Here is a 19,775-nt window from a genome sequence, read left to right on the forward strand (position 1 = left end):
CCTATTTGTGCATAGCTGAGAACAAGCAGGACCATTTTGAAATGTTGAGGCATAATTCCAAGAACATTCGTTCAAATCTACACACAGATGTGGTGAAAAAAAAATATGAGGTTTAAATCCCTTGATACAAGAGCAAGTGTATCCTACAGGAAGATCCGTGCATATCTGGGAACAAGGTTTGGATACTTCACATTCGTTAATATCTGCAACAAGAGCACAAACAATAAGATGAGTAACAAGATTTATTGCTTCTTAAGTTATCTTCTCAAAATAATCAGATGTAGCAGAAATTTAAAATCTTTTTTGACAATAAAATACTTCAAATTAGAATATTTATGAACTATTTATAGACATAATCTCTTGTTGAAACGTGACACACTACGATACTGGTTTGTAGAGTTACTTTCGAAAAAGGAACTCAAATAACATAATTTAATAGCATTACTACTACATTTTCAAATAGCAATGCCATTTCCAATATGTGCTTAATTAATTACAACTTTACAAGGCCCTGTTAAATCACATGTTTTGGTAGTAGATACCACTAAAATGGGAATCTCGTCAATATAGTCGCAGATAGGGAACTTTATTGTTACAAAGCATAAGAGTGAATGTTTATCGGAGTTAAGGTTTAAATACACAAATTTTATATGCACTAATGAATAATTTTGTAAAATTAAGAGGGACACTGACTTCTGTGGATGAAGAGAGTTGAAAGTTATACATAAATTTGTACAATTTGAAGACAGCTGTCTCGTGCACAACTCATTTACATATTTTGAGATATTCTAATTACGAAATGGTAGTTAACAGGGAAACTATATTTTAATTTTGCACTTACAAATCTAAATTTTTATCGACTGTGATAACACGATACTTTCCCAACTTAAAAGGAAAATATGTGAAAATAGATTATAAATAATCTAAATAAATATATATCTGCATGTCAGTTTGATTGCCGGATTAAATGGACGCAACTAAAAAATTTCTATTCACCTTCCAAAAAAAAAAAGTAGCTAAAACCTTCTTCAGTTACGATTTAGCATATTCATAATTTTAATTCAGAGCCTTTTTTTCTTTATCCTTTTTTAATAAAATAAAGTGAACAGTCCCACCAAAATTCAGTGCTATTCATACTATTTTAAATAATTATTCATTAGAAATAGCAGCTAACTTTATACTTACTACAACGATCTTCGTCAGAAAAGTCACCGCAATTGTTTTCGCCGTCACACAGAAGTGTTGAATTGATGCACAATCCATTTTTACATTCAAATACGTCATCACCACGACAAGTTCCAGTTTCTAACAAATAACATCAAAGTTAAAATTTGAATGAATGAATAAAAGGAGTTTTAACAAAGCACACCTCTATCACTTTCACAAATCAGATAAAACATGGTATATGGTACAAAAAAAATTGTATATATAATGTAACTATAATTTTTAATAACCTGACTTTAAATATTGCTAATTTCGATTCAATAATATTAATCCTATCATTAATGCACTACAGTTTATATGGAAAGAATATATGCGTAAACTTAAATTCTAAAACTCTTAACGAAACAAATAAAGCTGCCCATATACGATACTCACTACACAAAGCCTTATCAATATCTTCGTCAGAAGAATCGCCGCAGTCATCAAATCCATTGCATACGTAAGCAAAATTTATACAATGTCCATTTCGACAATGAAATTCATTGTCACGACACCTTAAATCAGCATCTATCGCGCAAGTTGCTGGTTCATCAGATCCATCTTCACAATCGTTATCCCCATCACAGTAATACTCCTATCAAACATTTTTTTTTATTTTATTTTTTTACACAATCATAAGAAATAATTTAAAAGTTTAAACTAAATATTTTTTCGAACATTTTCACACCTTTTCTATACATTTGCCATTGTTACATTGAAACTGAGTTGGCAGAGGACAAGGTTCCTGAGAAAGACACAATTGTTCATCTGTTTTGTCAGTACAATCAAAGGTTAAATCACAAACCCAGCGTTGTGGGATACATTTTCCAGTTAAGTTGCATCTAAACTGATTTGCTGGACATTCGCGACCATCTGAATAAGAAAAAGTATAATTATAAATATTCATGGGTATTTTGCTTACTTCATCTTTCTTTCTTACAACCATCTAGCGATACAATTTCCTAAAATTTGTTACTTTTACTAAGTATTCAATGCGAAGTTAAATGGTACTTACTGCAATTTTCTGTTTCATCACTACCATCCTTACAATCTTTAGTTCCATCACATTCCCAGGAAGCAGGAATACATTGAGAATTAGCGCACTGGAATTGACTCTCATTGCAGCCATATTCTAAAATTGAAATGTATTATCACATTTTTTTGTTTAAACTAATGATTTAAATGTTTTCAATTTGTATGAAATATGTTGTTATTTAATTCTACTTTGGTTTAATTCTATTTTTATTCATTGGTAAAGAAGGCCCTTATTTCAAATGCAACAGTTCAATAGTTAAAATCATAATTTATCTGTTGTGTGTGTTTAATCAAATTAATTTCAACTTAAGGATCAGTAACTTTTACTCTGGATTATCAAATTGCCATATAATACAAGACTATTCGTTAAGTCATAATCAACCAAAATCCCTCAATTTCACTTCTAATATTCATAGCAATAAATGTATAGTAAAAATAAAATTAACAAACCAACCTTAGTTTGCGAAAAGGGGATAAACTAAAAGGAACTACCAAATCAAGATTTTCTACAGAAAAATAACTTACTGCAATTTGCTTCATCTGAGCCATTGACACAATCATTTTCACCATCACAACGCCATTCTTCCTTAATACAATGGAAATTTTCTTCGCATTTAAACATATTCGGAGGACAGGTAGTACTTGGAGTTTCTGTAAAGATAAGGAAAATGCAAAATTTTCTACATTATTTAGTTTTTATGCATAGTTTTCGATAAACACAATTCAAATGAATTACTTTTTGCATAAGTACAATTTTGTTCATCCGTGTCATCCCAACAATCATTATGCTCGTCGCAAATCCAACTAGGATGTATACATGCCGTAGTATAATTGCAATTGATAAGCGGAATTCTCTGACCAGTTGCTGAGCAATTATGTGGTGCTGAAAAACATATTGCTAGCGAATTTCTTCATTGAAACAACTTTTAAGGAAAATTAATATGCAAATTAATTACAAACTAGAAAAATATAGTTTTTAATTAATTAATTATTTATTTATTTGTCTGTTTATGAATGATGTGGTTGAATCATAACAAAAATAATTATAATTAGTCCTTACAAAAATCTGAAGACTTTTAGTACTAGAGGTCCTAATATTTTGTTAAATAAATAAAAGTTTTGATGCCCCTTTCGCGATTATAATTAATACAACTTTCAATGTATTCATTGAAAAAAATTGTTTTAAACATGAGAAAGTAAATACAAAAAAAAAGCAATGCATCCTTACGACATCCCATCTCGTCAGACGCATCGGGACAATCAGGATCGAAATCACATCTATATCTAAGGCGAATGCATTGCTGCCCTGGCTGTGCTGTTTTACATTGGAAATGAGTGTCTGAAATATATGAATATATAGTTACCATTTATTTATTTTTTGCTGACATTTTGCAAATAAGAAAACATTATTATATTTAATTTTTTTAAAACAAAGCTTCTTACGAGGATCACAGGTACAATTTGTCTCATCTGTATTATCACCGCAATCATCTCTTCCATCACAATGCTTGCTCTCTAATACACAGCGTCCATTAGTACAAGAGTGATAACCAGTCTTACAAGTGCGAGTAGCTAAAAAAAGATTCATTCCCTTATTTGCAAGAATAAAATAGTCAATTCACAAGAAAAGAAACAAAATAGGCAAATCGCACATAATTTTCTTCATCAATTAAAATAACAAAATTTAGTCGCCAAACTTTTTTTATTAAATGCTTAAACGAAGCAGATAATACGAGTACTAGGTAAAGAACAAGATGGTATAGTTGTTTAAAGGGCACAAAAAAAAAATCCTTTAGCCAGCCAGAGAACCAGTCCTTGCTTAAGTATTATTATCACGAATATCCTGCTCAAATATTTTGTCATACTACTTCTTAGATGGTACTTTATGTAAATAGTTAATTAGTTGCTCATCATTAAATAAGTTATTTTTCCCAGTGTAATTAAATTCACCCGTATTATAGCTGGGCGTTTAAAGTTTATTTTTAATACATAATAAATTATAGTCGAATGCAATATCAATATCAATGTTAAAAAGTATTCGATCGACCAATTGTTCTCAAAACTAGCTTTACATAAACTGCTGTTGAATCAAAGTAGTGAAAAGGTATGTATTTAAATTAAATTAAATAAATCACTTACCACAGTAATCGATAACTTCATCAGATGCATCTGCACAATGATTTACTTTGTCACATGTAAGGCTGTAGGGAATACATACGTTATCCGTACACTGAAAGTCATCTTCCGAGCAAGTTGTATCTTTAAAAACATTAAAAGTTAACCAGCTGAAGAAATTCGATGTTTGTGTTTTTATAATATAAACTCCAATGGTTTGGCTGGAGTCAAAAAATAATAAATTTTCTTAAATGTATTACGTTTCGGACAACTTCTTTTTGACACCAGCCAATCACTAAAGTATTTATTCAAATTTAAAATTAATAAGTGGTAGCATTGCTATTTTTCAAACTTTGTTAAATCTAAATATAAAAAAAACTTACTGTTAGAAGTTGTGGATGAATTATTAGTAATGAATATACACCTCTTGCCATCTTCGTCTAGTTTTTTTGAGGGAGGACATAAACACTGTACTGCCCCACGAATGTCAAGTCGGCAAATATCTGAACATCCACCATTCAATACGCGACAAGGATTCAAAAAACCTTAAACAAAAAAATTTGATGCGGATAAATTGTTAAAAACATTCATTTTTAAAAATCGAATAGATATAGTTTTTAGGCATTTGTTTTTTAAATATAGTCATTAATCAACACTGAAAAACACTTACAGTCGTAAGAAGTGTTGGCAATTGCAGCGATTCCCATAGGACGGGGCACATCTTTGCGCAACCAAACCACATCGTCACCAGTATATTTGTTGGCTCTTATCACAGCACGTTGCACCCAATCAGTCCAATAAATATATTCCCCAAAAACTGCAAGATCAAAAGGATGTTGAGGTGTTGCCTTAGCCAAAACCTAAAAGAAATTTTGTAATTCTGTTATTAATTATACACATGTTTTGCGGATATTATTATTAAGGAGGCCATTGGCATCCATTATAGCTATCGGACAGTATTTTTTCATCCATCACTATTCAGTAAACTTTAAAGGGCTCCCAGGAAAAAAATAATTAAGGGAAGGTAGCTGTAAGAAAAACGTGCGGGAGCCCAGGGCACTAACCACTTATGTAATCCTTTGCCTGACATCGGGTTGTTACTGGCAATTCAGTTGAACAAATCCGGGTAAACATAACTTTTTCTACGGTTACCAAGAGATTTCTAAAAAATCTTCGGTCCTCCAACTAATGTTTGATTATTTCCAAAATTTTTTTTACAAAAAATATGTTAAAGACCTTTTAAGGGGTTCTACACTAATAAATTGCACTTACATTTGGCGCAACTTATCTGCAGAACTTTCTGTAATTAATTTTTTTTGATATCTTTCAAGCAAAGAAGTTATGAGAAATTTCTAGTTAGGAAATATTCTAAGAAAACGAACTTGAAAAACCACCTCCGCCGAGGACTTTTGGAATCAATATTAGGTAAGTCCCATCAGACAATTTATATCAGTTGCCAATTGGTTTGTGATTATTTATCCATGCACTGTTTTGAATTCGATTTGAATTTTCATTGAACACTTAGTCACCAACCAACCAGTCGTGATTTTGATGGAAAAGACCTATAGACATCACATTAAACAAGTGACGACCCTTTGGTTCATTAATGAATCGTTGCACAGTTTATAAATTTGTAAAAGATTAAAACATGTTAAAGATATATAAGTTGTCATAAGACATTTCTCTAAACAAAGATATATGCGCAGAAAATCTTGAATAAATTTTTCTTCTTAAATGAATACATTATTTAGGCAGGTAATGTAAATAAAAGAAATGTACACCTACCACTCTATTTGCGCCATTATAATCACACCTTTCAATTTTATCCAATCTTGCATCGCCCCAGTATAGTTTTTCAGTTAGATAATCAAGCGCTAAACCATTGGGCATTCTAATATCTTTAGTTATAATAGACTCTTGGCCGTAACCGTTAGTAAAAGCCCTCTGAATACTTGGATGCTGAGTATTCCAATTCGTCCAGTACAATCGCCTAGATACGCATAAGAAATTAAATTAAAGGAGATAAGAATCTACCAATATATATATTATTGAGTAGAAGATAAAAGATCAATGAAACACAAAGAGTAGAATTGCTAAAATTTTTATACTACGATATGTTATTACAACTAAGAATTGCCAAGAATGCACTTACGAATCGCATGTGTCAACAGCAATTCCTCGAGGTTTATCATTTGCGGCTAGTTTAATGACAACTTCTGGATGCATCGGATCTTTACTTAATAACATTTTATAAATAGTTGCCACATTGTTGCAAGTCCAATATAAAGAATTTTCTGCAGCTCCAAATGCTACACCTTCAGCACTACCCTGTCCTTAACAATTATCTTTTTTATTCACTAATATTTAAGGGGAATTTTTTTTTGTGTTCACCATAAAAAATATTAATCTGAACATCAGCGACACATACTAAAAACGTATTTCACAATTTTTTAAATGCCATAACCACTAGATTCGGGAAATAATTTGTCTTGTTGATTGCATTAATTAGCTATTAAATTTTAAGACAGTTTCGCTTAAAGAAAAAATTTATTGTTTTCTAACAGACCTCCTATAAAGTAAATTCTCTATTACCCTAATTAGGATCCAATCAATATTTACGAACTTACATAAAACTAGGCCCCTTTCTTAAAGGGGTCTAAATTCATAAATATAATAGTTTTCTATTATTCTGCAAGTAGCATTTTCTGAAGCGATCAACTAACATCTTTAAAACCAAAGGTGAATTTATGCTCCCATTTTAATTTTTTTGCAGTTTTTGAAAAACCTGATATGAGGGCCAGCAACGTACTAGTTACGCTAGTGATCTCTTCCCACGTGGGTTTGGAAAAATAAAAATTTTCTTATTATATTAATTTTCTAATTTAAAACATTGAGGACAAATTATTATTATTAGTATGAAGGGGGGAAAATCCGAGTACAGTCTTAGTACAATTTCAATGTAGATTTCAACGTATAGACAAAAAATGTTCAAAAAATTTGCTTTTCGAACAGAATAATTTGTAGTATTCAATAACCTTTAAGCCTTATAAAAACTTGCTACGTATACATGGTATAAAAATAAAAGACTAGTAATATCTACTGGCACACAATGCCGAATTATAAAACAAAACAAAAATGAACTCACTTTCAACAATTATTCGATGATTAGAACCGTTAAAGTGAACTGCATTTATTGAACCTTTTTGAATATCTGAGTAGAAAATTGTTGATGTTTGAAAATCATAAGTAAGTCCAATACAATTTCTCATTAATTCTTTTGAATGGATTGATGGAAAAGGTGCATTTAGATTGACATCACCAGTCAGATGTACTGAATCAATTCTGTCCACAAGAGAATATACCAAAAAACTGTCGTAATCTGCAAAAATATAATTAATTGTACTCATCAATTCTGAATATCCCAAAAATTCTTAACAAAATTCAAAGAATTACGAAGTTAGAAGTGATAATGAAATAAGTAATTCTTTTTCTAACCATTTTTGAACATAAAATTTCTAAAGTTTTAGAAATTTAAAATCTATTTACCTTCGCAAGTCTTCCCATCTTGACCTACTCTTCCATGAGCACAAGCACAAACAGGTCTCTCACCATTAAAGAAACACAATTGTTCGCAACCGTGGTTACTACTGCGACTGCAGGCATTGGTACCTTCTTCTAATACACTTCTTGTGACAACCGTCAAATCTCTGAGCGAATCTCCTAGACCAGAAGAAAGTAGTCTCGCTGTAGGATTTGGTTTTGCCTCTGCCATTTTTAAAGATCCACGATCGCTAGTACTAAAAATTTATTCATAAAGCAGAAAGATGAATGTTTAAATAACACACACAAAATATTGTAAATATCTGTTTAAAACTTGTAAGAATTATAAAAGTGGTTAATGAATGCAAAATCGTAGTCTAATTTTTTTAAAATTTAAAATACACTTACAGGTCTATCCAATAGATATATCCTTTATGATGAGTAAGTGCATAAGGACTGACTAAGGAGTGATCAAGAATTTTGTTGTAATTATTTCCTGAATAATCCATACGGAAAATATGATTAGATTGTGAATCGCAGACGTATATGAATTTATTCTAAAAAAATAAAAAAGAAAAAGAAAATTCCATAAATACAATAGAACTTGACACTCAATATTTATACTTCAGCATAGAAGAAGAATAAAAACTAAGAACACTAGCTTTTTGTCTCGCTATTCTAAACGTTGACGCTTCATTGAAACCCGAAATTTTTTTGTAACCTTGATTGCAAGCGGAGAAAGAGCAAGTTATAAAAATATAGCAAGTTATAAACCGCTAAATGGTTTTTGGTAGCCAATAGATTCCTACATTACAATTCATAAAGCCCGTCAAAACCCTAGGATATACAGGGGTGGTGTGATTAGCGGCCGCCTTCTTCCTTTACAATTTCTCCCCTTTCTGGGGCTAAAATTTCTTTTCTCTTTACTGCAAGGCCAAAAACTTACTTTTGTCACCTTCCCGGTTATATTAGTAGTCTTCGCCTTCATTTCGGATTTCTTGGTGATCATTTGGTATATCTAATCGGAGTACCAAATTTCATACAAGAAAGCCATGTAATATTTACACAAATATTTTACCCCAACTAACTACAGGATCCATATTTTTTGCATTTGAAAGAGAGAAAAAAAAGGATGTGATCCACGAAATTATAATTAATATCATCAATATTATCAAGACATCTAATCTGGGAGTTGGACCCAGCAAAGCCTGCCTGAAAAAATAGGCATCACTTACTTTATACTAAATGTTTATACAGAAACGTAAGCAGCATAGAGCAGTCGGGGGTTGAGCTAACTTTAATAATACCTCTGCGCATCTTACTTAATTTAAACTGTCTATAAAAATTATCAATTTCGAGAGGTTTTTAATTCAAACAACTGACGTTCGTATATTTACAATATTTCCTCTTGACGCTGAGACAAAAGTAAAATAAGTAGTACTGATTCTTATAATCCGTGTACCGTAATATTCAGAAACGTTTAACAGTTTTTACTTTATTTACTGAGGCTTTTTAATGTACTATCTTACCTGCCTATCAAGTGCAATATCATTTAGAGACGCTGACGAAGACAGTTCTCCAGGGACACTTATAGCTGCTCTATTTCCTCCATCCAACTGGGATCTAAAGACTCTGCCTGGTACAGCCTTATCTAACCAAAACAAAACGCCAGCAAAAGGATCCACAGCTAATGAATGTGGTCCTTCTAGACCATCGCCTTGTACTACCACGTAACGAGCTCTTCCATCAGTCCTTGACACTTCTATTACTTTGGTCTTCGGATCAGCCCAATAAAGATTGCCTAATCAATTTGTATGGTTTATGAAAAATAAGATTGTACTGCAAAATATTTAATAATAACCGAACTAAAAACATAAGCATTTCAACTTACCTGCCACCCAATCAACAGCCAAACCTATAATAATTCAGAAATATTACACATTATTTACTAGAAATCATAACCAAACATCAAAATTCACAAATGAAATACCTGTTAGCCAATCTACCGGCACACTATCTGTTTGCTCGAAGTGTCCAACGACAATTTGCCGGCCAGTACCATCTCTATGTACCCTTGTGACTGTACCATGATCAGAATCAGCCCAATATAAATAATCTTCAACTATAAATAAAATTTTTGCCTAATTAAGAAAAATTTGTGTTGGATGTTTCAAAAGACATTGAAATAAAAGTAATAATACCTGGGTCAAAATCAATGGATGTGGCACTAGACACTCGTGAAATTGGACCCAGCACTTGGGTGTCATTCTGACTAGGGTCCAAAGAAATTCCTCTAATTTCCCAGTTTATGGAATAAATGAGAAATTCATCAATACCTGCGATAATAATTATCCAGTAATATCAATAATTGTAAAATTATCATATTGTTGCTGCATCTTTACTCCTGAGCCGTAAGATGTCAATCTCTTAAAATGTCGTCAATTTATATGTGCTCTTCAGATCCATATGCTCCAAATTTATTTCAAGTTGAGGCTGTATCAAATGCATCTTTATATAAAAAAAAACGTGGTGAAAACAAGAAAGTCATTTTTTATTTAAAAAAAAAAAAAATTATTGCAGTAAAATGAATTAAATAGATGGAATTTAATAATAAAAATAATTCTAGATTGTTACCAATTAACTAACATCCTTTGACTTTCACCGTTTTTTTTTTTTTTTTAAAGAACAGTTGCCTCTTGAAATAGACCTAAAGGAGCGCATGGATATGAAAAGAATAATTGGCATCTTACTGCTCAGGGATAGGGTAAGATGGAAATTATTCCGAACTTTTTTTATTCACATTGATGAGCAAAATATGCTCCAGATATGTAGCGTAGCGGAACATATTTAATTTATATCTCATAATGTGACAAGGCTTAATTATGGAGTTTAATGTTTAAGTGTAAGCTTTATATAGCAAAAAATTTTATTTACTCTGCTTCCATTCTTGATGTTTTATTTTTCTTTGGTAAAATTTTCTCAAAATTTTGGAAATTTTCTCAAAATCTTAAATAGTGTCAAATGATTAACCCAAATTTAAGTCAATTATAGATAAGTTGTTCTATTAGAGTTTGGAATTAAAATAAAATGTTATTACCTATGCACTTAGCATGATCGTTAGGATCCACACGATATCCAGTAGCGCAAGCACAAACTCTGTCCGTAGGTGATATTGGTAAACATAAATGAGCACAGTTACCTTTGTTCTTTGCACATGCGTTAGTCCCTTGTTGCACTTTAGGATCATAAATCTTAAGAGAAAGCACATTTCCTGCAAAATTATTATTTTTTATCACAACACTGAGTTTTAAATATTTACTTCTAAAAACTTTCATAAAACCCGTCATTTATAGGAAAAAATAAATAAATAAATAAAGTCAACATTGCATGCTACAAGGTCAGTTTAAAAGATAACAACTATTTTTATAGAATTCCGTTTACCTGTGTTATCTCTGACTAAACTTTGGTTTGCTCCTGTTGATTTATCGAAAGTGACAATACTTCTCGAATTATGATCAGCAACGTACACTTTATTACCATAAATAGTCAATGCTGTCGGTCGGCAGCTCTCGGGTAACTGTAATTTTACTAGTTGACGTTGACTAGATGACAATTCCAAGTATTGTACGTTATTAACTTCTTCATTCACCCAATATAAACGATTCATATCGAAATCCATTGTTAAACCTTTAATAAACAAATTATTTGTTAATTTCTATTTTGGTTATCTTTATTATTATTATTAGCAATAACAAAAGCTAAGTTTACTTGAAGCGCCAACTAGATCTGGATTTTCTTTGGTTGAAGATAATGTCTGCATGTCTGATGCATCCATGTTTGCACCATTGATGAAAAAAAGATCTACCCTTTTTTCACTCCAAAAAAGTTTGCCTCGGGTTGGATCTACAGCTAAAGACGGTATTTGGTGGTCCTGTGTACAAAATATATCATCCATTTAGGTATAAATTCCATCCATTTCGTTTGGTATAACATTAAATTCAACTATTTAAAATATTTAAGGAACCAGGAATTTAAGTTTAATGTTGTCATTTTGGAACCAGAACTTTTGATATTTTGTATATTAAATGTACAAATGTAGATTATATTTTAATCTAAAATTATTTTAAAATCTTTTACTTTAGATATTAACATTTTTAAAACGGTCACAAAGCTAGGCTTTTATAGAACCCAATATGCACATAGATCCTGAACATTTAATAGAATCTTGTTATTAGCTTAAGAATAGGACTGTTCCTGCAAACTAATTGATGGTATTGTCTTAAAAGGGTAAATTGAATTTTCACTGACTTCAAAAATTAAGTCAAAACCAAGATTTCTTTACTCTGAAAAATATTATGCAACGGAATAAGAAAAGTTAGTAGGTTAGATTTTTATTTTAATGAAAATCACAAAATTAAAAATGTCCTGTGCCAGCATTAGTTCCGTAACTTATAAAAACTGTACCCACCTGCCAGAAATTATCAGCTCCTACTTTGTCGTTTGTATAAATTGTAGATACATATTGACCATTTTCATTACAAGCAGATATTTTCACTCGCCCATCACTGCTAGATGATACAAACATATTACCAGAAATCCAGTCTATGGCAAAGCCAGTAGGGTGCTCAATACCTAAAAAAAAAAAAAAAAAAAATTAAAGGTGTATTACAAATTCTAACTCCTCTTATTTCCAACCATAAGAATAGTATTCTCTAAACAGTAAGTAATCTTTATTTTGCTATTAAACTCGTTTTATCAAGGCTTTCAAGGTTAATTTAATTGAGAAAAATAGATTCTCATCTCGATTGTCCTGCTCCTTTCAGTAGTTTGCTTTTACACAGTTCATAGGAATAGTAAAGAAACTAATAAAATTTAACCTCATTATACCTGTATCCAGAATGGTTTCGGCCAAATGTCCAGCAACTAAAGAAGCCCTTTTAACAACTCCAGAACTTGAATCCGTCCAAAATACACTCTTAGTTGAAGCATGGTAATCAAGCTCAGTCGGATTGACTACATGTGGTAGAGAAATAGTTGGTATTGTATGATAATGTGGCTGATTAAGATCAACGCCACGAATTTCATTAGGACGTGAGAACAGAAGTACTACATCGTTCACTAAACAAAATTGTACATTTCAAACGAAAAAAGTTTAAATCTACAAGTAATAAAAAAAAAATCTTACATCTTTAATTGCAGTTAATTACCTATGCAATATGTTCCATTCTCTTGATCAAGCCTCATAACATGTGGACAAGCACATTTTCTTGTTGAATTTAGTCCAAGAAGGCATAAATGACTGCAGTTTCCATTGTTAACACCACATGGATTATAATAAGCTAAAACAGAGAGCATTTTGAATTCAACTTAATAAACTAAATATTTATTCTCTCGTCTATCACAGGGAGCTGTAAGAAGCTCCTAAGAAGAGAAAATCTAAGGGCCAGCATCTGAATTCGAACCCGGAATCTCCGCGTTGGAATCCAACATACGATAAGCACTTAGCTAATCTCTACCCTTATTATTATATAATATTACTAATAGATTACCCTTAGGTTGCCGACTTGGATGCAACACCTGAATATCAAAAGGTTGAGTAAGTGTCCTCTGTAATAATACTACACCCGATCCATTCCATTTATTAGCGCGTAAAACACTATTGGATCGCCAATCCGTCCAATAGATATGTGATTCATACAAACTGATAGCAAATGGATGAGAAAGAAGTTCATGCTCCGACAATACTTGTCGATATGAGGTACCGTCATAAGTTACACAATGTATAGAATCAGATCTAAAACAAAATTGAAGAAAAATACATATGAGATTATCATTTTATCCTTTCCAAACATTATTTTAAAAAATGCAAATACCTAGCGTCAATCCAGTAAACCCTCTGAAGCTGATAGTCTAGTGTTAATCCATTGGGCCATGCACCATTGGCAATTTCATCAATATTGACTATTATTTTTCTATCTTCACCAGTCATTGCGCACCTTTCTATGCGAGGTGCATTTGCGTCCCAATCTGTCCAAAATAATAGACTGAAACATAGATATTACCAAAAATGTAAAGTCTTGACGGAATTAATTGAAGCAAACTATTATTTTTATTTTGTCTATAAGAATAAAATATCTTGATTCTAAAGAAATAACGTAGATTGCGAAAAAGTCTCAGACGACTGTATCATTCAGATGAACATGAAGCTTTTCAGAATTAGTAAAACAAAAAAAAAATGACTCCAACCCAAATCTAGGATCCAGTGCGATAGCCCTTGGAGATTCCATATCTCCGGCAATCAATGCTCGTCTGTATTTACCATCTAATTTTGCAACTTCAATTTGATCAAGGTTTGATTCCACCCAATATAAATTACCAGCGACCCAGTCTACAGCTAATCCTTCGGCAGTGGCCAAGCCAGTCTGAACCACAACTTCAATGTTACCTATAGCTATAATTAAATGAAAATAATAATACTTGAAGAGATTTGTTTTAAAATTATTATTAGTATATTTTTACGTTATTAAGGTAAAACATATCTACTCACTTCCTCCTATGAGAGATCCTCTATAAATTTTATCATCAATTACATCAGTCCAGTATATTGTATCACCCTTGTCGGTGTGATGGAAGTCCAAAGCTATTGTATTCTTCAAACTTGATATCAACGCATTGACACTAAATGTACGTAAATCAACACCTCTAAGTTCATGTCTATTGCTAAAAATTACAAATGGAATGGCTGGATCTGAAAAAAATAAGTTTTGCCCCTGTTTCAGCAAAGAATAAAAAAAAATTGCATTGATCAAACTTGTTTACTGTTCACTTTACACACTACGCAAACTAATATCAGGTCTGGGAAAATTGGATGAAACTTAACTGATTTCTTATTAATGAAAAAAAAAAAAAAATACACATTCTTTAACAATCAGAAAATAAAGATTTAAAAAAAAAAATATTTCGTAAACTTAATCACGGTTTTTGAAAAATATAGACCATAATCTGCAGAAAAACTTATTATTCCCAGCACTATTTTTCTCAATATCTGCCTTTCTCACACTTGATAGATAAGATTTATTAAAAGTTATCCTTTTGCTTCTACAATCCATTGTTATCATCGAACCGCATAAAGTACATTACTGAGGGCAACTACATAGTTGGAAAAAAAGTTAAACTATTTGAAGAAGATGGTCTTTAAAATTATAAATTCATCTTGAAAATTGGAAATATAAAGATTCATAGATATATGTTAATATCATACTAATTTTTATCAAGCTTTCCCCCTAGAAATCCAATGTATAATGCTTTAATTAATATATAGTGAGCTATATATTAATTGCTTACCATCACTTTTACAAGAAAAATGATCTGCTTGCAAAGTGTATCCTTCGTAACAAAAGCACTTTGCTATTCGTTTCATTTGGTGGCAACCTTGTGAGCAAGTATCCCAATTTGAGCAAGGCGGAGAATGTACACAAGTATGGTTGTCAGGCTGAAGATAGGTACCTTCTGAGCATGTGCATACTCTACCAAAAGGAGTTGGATGACAGTTGTGACTACAGTCACTAGGACATTGATTCTCTCCTAAATAAGGGGAGTAAAGATGATATTAAAACATGAAACCTAAGTGAAATATATTAAAGAAAATATAAGAATCATTACAATAGAGAAATTATCAATCCATTTTCATTATAAACAATTACTTGTAAGCATTATTAGATTCAACTGACAGGGACAAATTGAAATTGAATAATATTACCAGGTGAGTATTATCTGTAACTTCACATACCACAAAGCAAGCCTTCATCAGTTCCATCAGCACAATGATCTTTGCCATCGCATAAAAGATTTAACTCTATACATTTAGTGTTGTTATCACACTTCCAACCATCTGGATAATCACAATTTACCACAACAGTTCCTGGTGTTTTACAGCTCTCATTCTTTCCACAGGATTCTATTCAAATAATTACATCATTAGCTTTTAAGCTTTTAAGAGGATAGGAATTTTGCAACATGAATGAATTAAACACAAGACTTAGGAAATATCATAGTTGTAGGTACTGCTTGCATTTTTCAGTCTAACTTACATTTATGAATGTGTACTGTTAACTAAAAGTTCCAAGCCGTCAGTGGTCAATTTAAATTTCACATTTCGAAGTTTGAAAGCTACGCGTCGAAATAATGTTCTTCTTCGGACTTTTGTCTAATTTAACTATACAGTCTAAGATTATGCAAGTGGTGAACGTCCCAGTTTGTTCTTGTTAAACGAGAAATCCAAAGCTCCTATATTAAACAAAAAAAGTTTACTTTAGTCGTACTAATTAGACCTAATTTTTTTCACTATTTGAATAAAGATGAATTTTGAATAAGGTGACTTACTCAAAATTATTTCTTATCCCTCTATAATTGGTGCCAATAATATATGTAATGAGGCCGAAAATGGACTTCGAATTGAGATTTTTATTGTACAGAGCAGCAATCAAGGCATTTTAATAATTGAAAATACTAACTGCTACAAATATTTGATGCTTAGAAAACGATAAGAAGGTTCACCACTTCATAGAATAGAAAGTAAATAAACTGATAAACATAGAAATGTTTTTTTTAAAAAAAAGAATATTTTAATATTTTGGAGCTCCAAGTGTGGCTTACAAGTAATTTATAAACAAATCATTGTCTTACGCCTGCTAGCGACATTTTTTGAGGGGAGGAGTTTGTTACAATTCTCATTTGTTGCATCAAATTGTATAAGCCACTTTTATTAAAAAATTATTATCTCTTTAAGATCCCTCAATACCGAGACGCCTTAAAGTAAACTACAACTAATTAACAATTTTGATTTTAATATTATACAGAACAAAAAAAAAAAAAAACAGTCTCCAAAAGAACATCAAACAAGGAAATTAGAAAGCAATAGTTTTATATTATCTTCGAAACAAAAAAAAATAAAGAAAAAAATAATTCGATCTGGGCGCAGTAAATCTTCAAAATAATAATGGGTTTACAAGAATTTACGTCTTCCTTATAGTAATTACCACATCCACCTACTTCGCCAGTAAACGTTTCGCTAGGATTTAATTAAGTCTTGAAAAATTTAATTAACCATATCCGAAGAAGAATTATTTCGACTTTTGTAACATACGAAGAACTGAAGAACGTTAATTAAAATTCTTTCACGTTTACTATTAAACTGTAAAAGTTAACGCGTTTAATAACCAATTTACGAAAGGTTTAGTAAACAAAAGCAGACAAAAAATAAAATCATTTCTGAATTAAAATGTCTACTTCATCATCTATACTTACGTATACTTACGTTAATGTGAGTTCAAATATTATTTTCCAAATTTCTAATACCTTATTCTTTATCTTAACATTACCACAAACCTAGAATTAGCTCTAAAATAAATTTGTTAAATTCACGCTGACCTTTGCAATGCAATTCATCGAATCCGTGATCACAATCAGGTGTGCCATCACAAACTGCTGTCAATGAAATACATTTTCCGTCTGGACAAGGAAATCCGTATCTACAGAAAGGATCTTTCGGATTTTCTTGCCTATTCGATTGCTCCCAACGATGATCAAAATGGTCACGAATTGAAGTCGTTGTGGTTGTACTACAGTTCATTTCATCTGAGTCATCTAAACAGTCGGGCTGGCCATTGCATACTACTTCTTTAGAAAGGCACATGCCAAGGCATCTAAACTAAAAACAAATATTTCACTTTTTTTTTAATACAATCCTGTTAAAATATGTATATATTACAATATAATCTGCCTTCTATGCAAAATCTTCGGTAAATTAATTAATTCTATTTAATGTAAGATTGGTTTCTTACATTACCTCATTTGAAATTAATCCAGAATAATGAAAAAAAATTGCCAATAAGCCCTGAAATCGTTAAATATTGCCATTGATCATTAATTACGACTTGATTAATTAACAGACGATTATATTTGATTAATTCTACAATGACTTTTCTAAAATTTTAAGGAGAAGGATATTTTCAATATCCCTAATTTTTTATTTTTGTTTAAGAAAAATTAAGTGCAATTAAACACTTATTGGGGCTAACAATCGGTTGGTGAAAATCTTTCTGTGATTTCGAGTCAAAATTTCTTGGTTCAGTTCAATTGTTCAAAGCTTTGGAAGAAATAATAGAAGAGAGAAGCGATGGTCTGTAGTTATTAAATCAGAAAGAAGGATATATCTACAATAAGCTCAAAGAAAGCCGTACACTTCTGTATCGCACTCCTGCTTTATTAGAATTCTTAGCTACATATGAAGTGAACTCAGTCCTGGTTTAATTTTTTAAGGAGGTTATGACTTAATAGCAAACCAGGACAATCGCTGAAGTTGGTAAAGAAAGCCTATCAATTAGAAATCAAAGTGGGGCTTCTAAGAGCCAAGAGGATTTAATCCTTGATATTTTGTTTAGTAATGAACCTCTTGCTTCAAATATATTAGAGGAAGCCAACACGAATTCTTAATAAAAGACGCCACGCCTAGTTGTACTCTCTCTCATCTGATTTACATGGCGACTTAAAATTAAAGTTTTTGCTTCTTTGATTTTATCAGACGAAGTAGGCAAGTTTATTGTATCCCTGACCGGTTTCGAAACTTCATCCGTCATTAGAGGTAGATTAATAATGAATCCAACCTGACCTTACATAATGATCCTAAAATTCCTCTTGAACAATTTAGCTAATTGTAATGTTCGTACAGATTGTAAATATCAGTAAATAAACAAATTATTATATTATAACCGTACATTTTACCTCAGTCCAATAACTCCTGCCACCCTGTAATATTTATGTACTTAAGAGCCTGCAGAGGTGGTTGCAGTTTACAAATATTAGGTTTGGTATACGCAATAGTCAACAAAAACCTAGCTTGTCACACCAGGGTAACTAAATAGGCAGAACAGTTAACGTACTTTAAGGCGTAACTTTATTAAAAAATTCGGGGCTCGTATCATTCTCAAACGCAAAAACTTAAACTTATTTGAATGACAAATAATAGAAGATAAATCAACTAACAGAAAAAGTAATACTAACAGAAGATAAAATGAAAATAAATATATAAGGAATCCTTAGTGATTAATTTTTTGCAAGTCACAAATACTGATGACCTTTAATAACATTGTTATTTACCTGGTCCTCTGTGCATGGTGGGCAATATATTTCAAACTCGTCAGATCCATCACCGCAATCATTGGCCGTATCGCAAACATATTGCTGTGGTATACATCGGCCATTTTGGCACGCAAATTCTCCGTTTATTGAACAGTCTTTTTTTTCTGAAAATAATTATTTACCGTTTATGTTAAAATCTGCTTTCTAAAAGTAAATAAAGGTAGTTTACCAGTTGAAAGAAAAAAGCGTTTAACTTGTGAAGCGAAAATTTAATTTCACGATCGGTAGAAGGCTTTTTCTTCTACAGCAATGACAAGAAGTGGAAAAAACAATCTCGAGAGGTGTGTCGTGTATAAATATTTCAACTATGCTCACCACAATCTTCTTCATCCGAATGATCAGATTGTCCACAGTCTACTTGGGAGTCACAGACCCAACTTTTAGGTAAACATCTCTTGGTAATATTACACTGAAACTGTCCTGGTAAACAAGTTTGCGGCTGTCCTGCACAAACGTCAGGCTTTTCATCTGAACCATCAAGGCAATCTTTTTCACCATCACATACCCATGCCTGAGAAAGGCATCGCGAACCATCGCACTGCAACTGTTTTGATGGACAAGTTCTATTGACTGAAATAAAACCAAAAACCTATCACTAATTCAATTATTGATATTAAAGTTGTCATGGTCAAAGCATTAAGATACTTAATTTACACCAATTCTCAAATAGAACATTCATTTAA

The 19,775-nt window shown here is 31.6% G+C and overlaps 1 protein-coding gene across 1 annotated transcript in view; it reads right to left on the reverse strand.

Annotated features, from left to right (window-relative positions):
* The window catches only part of LRP1 (LDL receptor protein 1), a 66,897-nt gene that overhangs the window by 19,321 nt on the left and 27,801 nt on the right, over positions 1 to 19,775 (reverse strand). Inside the window, exons 18-53 of the mRNA XM_074131866.1 lie at positions 19,408 to 19,662; positions 19,051 to 19,196; positions 17,323 to 17,602; positions 15,683 to 15,850; positions 15,238 to 15,477; positions 14,441 to 14,641; positions 14,140 to 14,344; positions 13,767 to 13,937; positions 13,443 to 13,687; positions 13,101 to 13,232; positions 12,781 to 13,011; positions 12,362 to 12,525; positions 11,662 to 11,824; positions 11,335 to 11,580; positions 10,991 to 11,164; positions 10,095 to 10,229; positions 9,884 to 10,015; positions 9,785 to 9,808; positions 9,423 to 9,694; positions 8,302 to 8,450; positions 7,900 to 8,150; positions 7,499 to 7,732; positions 6,506 to 6,686; positions 6,139 to 6,343; positions 5,024 to 5,213; positions 4,737 to 4,898; positions 4,378 to 4,497; positions 3,682 to 3,810; positions 3,467 to 3,577; positions 2,975 to 3,121; positions 2,764 to 2,889; positions 2,219 to 2,335; positions 1,892 to 2,076; positions 1,600 to 1,798; positions 1,186 to 1,305; positions 2 to 203 (exon numbers count right to left, since the gene is read on the reverse strand). Coding sequence (XP_073987967.1) covers positions 2 to 203; positions 1,186 to 1,305; positions 1,600 to 1,798; positions 1,892 to 2,076; positions 2,219 to 2,335; positions 2,764 to 2,889; positions 2,975 to 3,121; positions 3,467 to 3,577; positions 3,682 to 3,810; positions 4,378 to 4,497; positions 4,737 to 4,898; positions 5,024 to 5,213; positions 6,139 to 6,343; positions 6,506 to 6,686; positions 7,499 to 7,732; positions 7,900 to 8,150; positions 8,302 to 8,450; positions 9,423 to 9,694; positions 9,785 to 9,808; positions 9,884 to 10,015; positions 10,095 to 10,229; positions 10,991 to 11,164; positions 11,335 to 11,580; positions 11,662 to 11,824; positions 12,362 to 12,525; positions 12,781 to 13,011; positions 13,101 to 13,232; positions 13,443 to 13,687; positions 13,767 to 13,937; positions 14,140 to 14,344; positions 14,441 to 14,641; positions 15,238 to 15,477; positions 15,683 to 15,850; positions 17,323 to 17,602; positions 19,051 to 19,196; positions 19,408 to 19,662 — 6,412 coding nt within the window. The remainder of the gene's footprint in view (position 1; positions 204 to 1,185; positions 1,306 to 1,599; positions 1,799 to 1,891; positions 2,077 to 2,218; positions 2,336 to 2,763; positions 2,890 to 2,974; positions 3,122 to 3,466; positions 3,578 to 3,681; positions 3,811 to 4,377; positions 4,498 to 4,736; positions 4,899 to 5,023; positions 5,214 to 6,138; positions 6,344 to 6,505; positions 6,687 to 7,498; positions 7,733 to 7,899; positions 8,151 to 8,301; positions 8,451 to 9,422; positions 9,695 to 9,784; positions 9,809 to 9,883; positions 10,016 to 10,094; positions 10,230 to 10,990; positions 11,165 to 11,334; positions 11,581 to 11,661; positions 11,825 to 12,361; positions 12,526 to 12,780; positions 13,012 to 13,100; positions 13,233 to 13,442; positions 13,688 to 13,766; positions 13,938 to 14,139; positions 14,345 to 14,440; positions 14,642 to 15,237; positions 15,478 to 15,682; positions 15,851 to 17,322; positions 17,603 to 19,050; positions 19,197 to 19,407; positions 19,663 to 19,775) is intronic.

This window comes from Rhodnius prolixus, unplaced genomic scaffold (genome assembly GCF_049639745.1).
Source record: "Rhodnius prolixus isolate KJV_2025 unplaced genomic scaffold, Rpr scaffold_4, whole genome shotgun sequence".
NCBI classification, from domain to species: domain Eukaryota; kingdom Metazoa; phylum Arthropoda; class Insecta; order Hemiptera; family Reduviidae; genus Rhodnius; species Rhodnius prolixus.